Source organism: Rutilus rutilus (assembly GCF_951802725.1).
Source record: "Rutilus rutilus genome assembly, chromosome: 12".
Taxonomy (NCBI): Eukaryota; Metazoa; Chordata; class Actinopteri; order Cypriniformes; family Leuciscidae; genus Rutilus; species Rutilus rutilus.
The window spans coordinates 40,350,636-40,357,807 of NC_140217.1; the positions used below are offsets into that span (position 1 = coordinate 40,350,636).

Consider the following 7,172-nt stretch of genomic DNA (forward strand, 5'->3'; position numbering starts at 1 on the left):
TATTATAATATATTCACTTATAATATTATTATGTTAATACATTTTATGCATTATATTTTTTATATTTGTATAATATTATATTTAAAATAATATATTTATAATATTATAAATATGTTATTAAATATATTTTATGCATTGCTTATATATTTGACAGTGATAGTAATAGTTATTACATTTGAATAAAATTTAATAAAATCTAAATGTCATATTATTCTACTAAAAAGAAGTGTGCTTGAATGTATTGAATGTGCATAATAAGGCTAATTCAGTGAATAAAACACTTGAGGATCTGAGATTCGTCAGGTTTAAGTGTCGCCCCAGTGCATGATGGGAGTCGCACTGACCGATGAGCGCAGCGTGAGTTCTTCTGAACGGGTTTCTGAGCCTCATGACGTCTCTGATGCGCTCGACCTCCTGCTGGTACCGGCGCCGGTCCTTCATCGCTCCTTCTTTCGCTTCGGTCAGAGCGTTCTCCAGCGCTCGAACACGCTCAGCCGTCGAGCGCAGACGCTTCTCCAGCTTCGGGAGCTCACAGCGCAGGTCTGCGTTATCACCGACCAGCTGAGTGTGTGTGTGTGTGTGTGAGAGAGAGAGAATCATAAAGAATAGGAGATTTTTGTGTGCATTAAAACCAAACAAAAATATTTTTTGTGTATTTTTTAAGCATGTAGCAAATGATAGGCTATTAATTGGTTAAAATTCTTACGGTCCGTTAATGGTTAACTGGTTAATTAAGCATCCCTGTAGCCTATTTAATATGGAGCCAGATCAAATTGTGTTGCGATCGCGTCAAGGATCCGCCAGTGCTTGTGCATCAGCAGGTTGTTACAGCTGCTCTAAGCGATGTCACATGTTTTTTAGGCCAACATTTTTTTTGTCACATCCAGCAAACATCTCCTCACTATCCGCTCGCTGCGTCCCCTGAACACACTGTAAAGACACGCGGTCTCTGCAGACAGCCCAGGCTCCACAAACGGCAAGAAAAACAAACTGGCCCAGCCTGGACCACGAAACATAACAAACAGTATTCCAGCCAATCACCGACAAGAAGGGTGTGGGGGTGTGGTGGGGGGTTGGGGTGAAGGAGAGAGAAGCATGAAAAGGGAAGTTAGCTAGAGGAGAGATGTCCTAGACAACGACAACAACTAGCGTTAAAATGGTATATTCTTGAGAATGTTGATATGGCCGACACATGACCAAAGAGACGACGCTCCGATGAACAAATAACAAAGAAGAGGGAAAAGGAGAAGGAACGCGAAGTCTCGAATTTACATCGGAAAAGCGTTGAAAAGGTGGGAGAACTCGGCCGGCAGAAGGACTTCCGATCCGACACTCAGGAGGCTCTGTTTCTGCTGGACAGGGTCAATCCAGTCTGGTGTTTCTAAATAGTTCATGACTGTTTCAGGAAGCACCTCCGTTTTGATTGACAGTCAACAAGAAGTGACGTCACCCAACATCGCTTAGAGCAGCTTTAAGAAAAGTACTTCGCAGAATTTTTGTGGCATCTAATGTTTTAAATGAGAATAAAGTCAAATGTGCCTTTATAGCCCCATTTTATATAAGTATTCTTATGCTTGGCTTGACTTGTTTGCATGTAAATGGATGTAAGCCTATATAGCCTATGGGTCACATGAAAAAAAAAAAAAGAGTATTATATATATATTTGCTCTTAAAGCTACACTGTGTAGGATTTTCTCCCATCTAGCGGTGAAATTGTTTATGACTACCAACTGAATATAGCTTTCTAGCCCCTCTCCTTCCGAGGGCGTTTTAACTCCTACGGTGGCCGTATTATTTCAAATCTGCCGGCAGTCGCGAGTAATCTCCCCCTCGCATTCGTCACGGTGCCACTGAGTGTCAAAATGCGAAAGGCGAAGCTTGAATTTCCAGGTTTGTCCCTCTTTGGCTAATGTATTTTCAAGATGGAGAATACTTGATTAGTTGGTAGAAGTAATTACACATTAATGAGCACATATCATTTTGAAAGAACAAAGTGTTTTTTGCCAAGAATCATTTTACAAATGACACAGTGTAGCTTTAAAAAAGTTTGAACACGACTGACTGCTGTAATGTAACTAGTCAGGGGAAGATTTGTGGCACGTTTCTTTACGGACCTGTTTGTGAACTTTCGTGAGCTGTTCCAGATTGTTCTCAAGGAAGGAGATCTTCTGTTTCTGTGTTGAACATCCACAGCTTTCATCCGAATCCAACTCAGAGCTCTGAAACACACAGATTCATATAATCCAACTTATGTTTAAAAATATTGTTAGTAATTTAATAAATTATTTATAAAATTGTCAAATTATTATATTAAAAAATAGATTTATTATAGAATATATTCATTTATAATATTATAAATGTTATTAAATATATTTTATGCATTACTTATGTCTAATAATATTTTAAATAATTTAATTTAATAAATAATGTATACAATCATAACATTTAATATTATATTTAGAATATTATATATTTATAATAAAATGTTGTTAAATATATTTAATGTGTTACTTTTCTTAGTAATTTTGTAAATTATTTAAATATTTATATATTATTAAATATTTTTAATGTATTATAATAGTAATTTAATACATTCATTTTTATAAACGCTTTTGTTTAAATTTTAGTATTTATTATTATAATTTTATTTCATGGTTTGTGGAATCATATCACAGTAACATTATATATATCATGACAGGCAATTGCACTGAAATTTATCAAAAATGTATTATACATTTGAATGTGATAATGCATATTTTTGGCTAATGAAATAAAAATGTCAGACAGTCGAACATTATTAACTAATAAGGACATTATTAACAAATGTTAACAAAGATTAATAAACACTGTAACAAATGTGATGCTCATTGTTAATGTTATAGTTAATATATTAACTACTGGTGATGGGAAAAATATATTTTAATGTTTTTGCATTCGCCCGCAAAACTTTTGTGTTGTTTGTGACAAATAATTGTTCCTCCGTTCTCATTTTTTTCCTTCATCTCCCTTTATGGGCTCCATAGGAACGTGCTGTAAAGTTTTATTGTGCTAAAATCAGCCATAATTGAATTTTTCATGACATTTTCCATGAGCTTTGAAGAAACGCACCCGTTTCACCCGAGCCGTGAGATCCTGAACGAACAGCTTCCTCAGATTGTGGAGAGTCTGCAGCTCACGAGCCTTTCAACACAAACATCTCACATATCATAATCATAATCATAATCATAATATTCTACTCCAGTATGATAATTTCAACCCTCTACTTTAGAAACCCTTGTGAAAAAGAAGTGCACTTCAAATCATAAAAGTACACTACCAGTCAAAACTTTTGGATCGGTAAGATTTGTTTTTAAAAGAAGTCTCTTCTGCTCACCAAGGCTGAGTTTATCTGATTAAAAATACAAATTTTGAAATATTATTAGAATGTAAATCATCTGTTTTCTATGTGAATATATAGTAAAGTGTAATTTATTCCTGTGATCAAAGCTGAATTTTCAGCATCATTACTCCAGTCTTCAGTGTCACATGATTTACATTGGAATAATATTTCATATTTTGACTGTATTTATGATCATATAAACGCAGCACAGGTGAGCAGAAGAGACTGCATTTAGTATTTAAACTAAAATACATTTCCATTTAATTGTAAATAACATGCAATAAAGTTTCCAAAAACATTCAGTCACACTTGACCATATTCCTGTTAGTGTAGAATTACTAATAATAAAATAATAAAAATAAAATAAAAAGTAGAAGTAAATTAAAAAGAATAAAAGTGTAGATACTCACAACGGTCTCCTCCAAACCCTTCATGTCCTGCTTGGTTTGCTCCTGTCGTTCATGAAGATATCTGCAGATAGAGCAGTGTGTGTGAGACGTGATGTCATTCTCTCCGCACTGAAGAGTGTGTGTGTGTGTGTGTGAGACTCACCTGAGCTCCTCCAGCTGTCTGGATTTCTCTCGCTCGCGGTTCTTCAAAACGCTGAACTCGACGCTCATCTGATCCAGACGCAGGTTCAGCCTCTGATTATCACTGAAAACACACATATTATACATGTTATTAAAGCTATTTAATGTATTACTGTTCATATTTAAAAATATTTTAGTAATTTATAAAATTGTTAAATATTATATTTATAATATATTAATTTATAATATTATCAATAGGTTATTATATGTTATGCATTACTAATCATATTTAATAATATTTTTAAGAATTTATACAATCATAACATTTAATATATATTTTTGTAGGATAAAATATGTTGTTAAATATATTTAATGTTTTACTTTTCATATTTAGCAATTTAGTAAATTATTTAAATATTTAACTTACATATTATTAAACATATTTAATGTATTATAATTATAATAGTGATATAATAAATTAATTTTTATACATGCTTTCATATTTAAATCTTAATATTTAGTATAATTTTATTTCATGGTTTGTGGAATCATCAATATATCACAGTGACATTATATATCATGACATTTATCAAAAAAGTATTATACATTTTAAAGTGATAATGCATATTTTTGGCAAATAAAATGTAATAAATTGTCAGACTAATGTTAACAGATTAATAAACACTGTAAGACTTTGTGAAAAATTGTGAAATATTATTCCAATGTAAAACAGCAGTTTTCTCTGTGAATATAGTCCAGTGTAATTTATTGTAGAAATGTGAAGTTAATGTGTTAATGTGATGATTGCTAATTATTGCTAATTGTTAATGTTGAAGTTAAAGAGAGTTTCTGACTCTTCGAGCTCGTCGATGATCTTCTGTTTGTGGTTGATGTCGTCGCGCAGGCGTCCGAGCGTCTTGTGTTTCGGCTCACGCTGAACCTCTGCTTTCTGAGAATAACACACAAATACAGTTATGGGCTAAACAATATATCCAAATATCGCAAATGTATATATCGTGATATGCACATCGCAACGGCTTGCAATAACTGGAGTCATGAACTAAAGATGAAGAGAAACTCACTCTCTGCTCTCGGCTGAAGAACTTTTGTAGCTTTAATAAGAATCAGTATATATTTAATTCATACAGTGAAAACTAAGCAGTGTTTTATTTTTACATTTGATTATTGAGTTTCTGTTGTTAAATAAATCTAATGTAGGATAACCTGACCCCCTGAACCCCACTGATGTTAGAATAACTCTTCTGATATACGGTAAAACACTGATGTTAGAATAACTCTTCTGATATACGGTAAAACACTGATGTTAGAATAACTCTTCTGATATACGGTAAAACACTGATGTTAGAATAACTCTTCTGATATACGGTAAAACACTGATGTTAGAATAACTCTTCTGATATACGGTAAAACACTGATGTTAGAATAACTCTTCTGATATACAGTAAAACACTGATGTTAGAATAACTCTTCTGATATACGGTAAAACACTGATGTTAGAATAACACTTCTGATATACGGTAAAACACTGATGTTAGAATAACTCTTCTGATATACGGTAAAACACTGATGTTAGAATAACTCTTCTGATATACGGTAAAACACTGATGTTAGAATAACTCTTCTGATATACGGTAAAACACTGATGTTAGAATAACACTTCTGATATATGGTAAAACACTGATGTTAGAATAACACTTCTGATATACGGTAAAACACTGATGTTAGAATAACTCTTCTGATATACGGTAAAACACTGATGTTAGAATAACTCTTCTGATATACAGTAAAACACTGATGTTAGAATAACACTTCTGATATACGGTAAAACACTGATGTTAGAATAACTCTTCTGATATACGGTAAACACTGATGTTAGAATAACTCTTCTGATATACAGTAAAACACTGATGTTAGAATAACACTTCTGATATACAGTAAAACACTGATGTTAGAATAACTCTTCTGATATACGGTAAAACACTGATGTTAGAATAACTCTTCTGATATACGGTAAAACACTGATGTTAGAATAACTCTTCCGATATACGGTAAAACACTGATGTTAGAATAACTCTTCTGATATACAGTAAAACACTGATGTTAGAATAACTCTTCTGATATACAGTAAAACACTGATGTTAGAATAACACTTCTGATATACGGTAAAACACTGATGTTAGAATAACTCTTCTGATATACGGTAAAACACTGATGTTAGAATAACTCTTCTGATATACGGTAAAACACTGATGTTAGAATAACACTTTCTGATATACGGTAAAACACTGATGTTAGAATAACTCTTCTGATATACAGTAAAACACTGATGTTAGAATAACTCTTCTGATATACGGTAAAACACTGATGTTAGAATAACTCTTCTGATATACGGTAAAACACTGATGTTAGAATAACTCTTCTGATATACAGTAAAACACTGATGTTAGAATAACTCTTCTGATATACGGTAAAACACTGATGTTAGAATAACTCTTCTGATATACGGTAAAACGCTGATGTTAGAATAACTCTTCTGATATACGGTAAAACACTGATGTTAGAATAACTCTTCTGATATACGGTAAAACACTGATGTTAGAATAACTCTTCTGATATACGGTAAAACACTGATGTTAGAATAACTCTTCTGATATACGGTAAAACACTGATGTTAGAATAACTCTTCTGATATACGGTAAAACACTGATGTTAGAATAACACTTCTGATATACGGTAAAACACTGATGTTAGAATAACTCTTCTGATATACGGTAAAACACTGATGTTAGAATAACTCTTCTGATATACGGTAAAACACTGATGTTAGAATAACTCTTCTGATATACGGTAAAACACTGATGTTAGAATAACTCTTCTGATATACGGAAAAACACTGATGTTAGAATAACTCTTCTGATATACGGTAAAACACTGATGTTAGAATAACTCTTCTGATATACGGAAAAACACTGATGTTAGAATAACTCTTCTGATATACGGTAAAACACTGATGTTAGAATAACTCTTCTGATATACAGTAAAACACTGATGTTAGAATAACTCTTCTGATATACGGTAAAACACTGATGTTAGAATAACTCTTCTGATATACGGTAAAACACTGATGTTAGAATAACTCTTCTGATATACGGTAAAACACTGATGTTAGAATAACTCTTCTGATATACGGTAAAACACTGATGTTAGAATAACTCTTCTGATATACGGTAAAACACTGATGT

At 32.6% G+C, this 7,172-nt stretch overlaps 1 protein-coding gene across 2 annotated transcripts in view; it reads right to left on the reverse strand.

Moving 5' to 3' along the window:
• kif5ab (kinesin family member 5A, b) overlaps positions 1-7,172 on the reverse strand; it is a 45,692-nt gene that overhangs the window by 2,283 nt on the left and 36,237 nt on the right. For both annotated transcript variants that reach the window (XM_084425698.1, XM_084425699.1), the window contains exons 19-24: positions 4,764-4,858; positions 3,932-4,033; positions 3,790-3,850; positions 3,109-3,180; positions 2,115-2,219; positions 345-561 (exon numbers count right to left, since the gene is read on the reverse strand). In XM_084425698.1, coding sequence (XP_084281824.1) covers positions 345-561; positions 2,115-2,219; positions 3,109-3,180; positions 3,790-3,850; positions 3,932-4,033; positions 4,764-4,858 — 652 coding nt within the window. The remainder of the gene's footprint in view (positions 1-344; positions 562-2,114; positions 2,220-3,108; positions 3,181-3,789; positions 3,851-3,931; positions 4,034-4,763; positions 4,859-7,172) is intronic.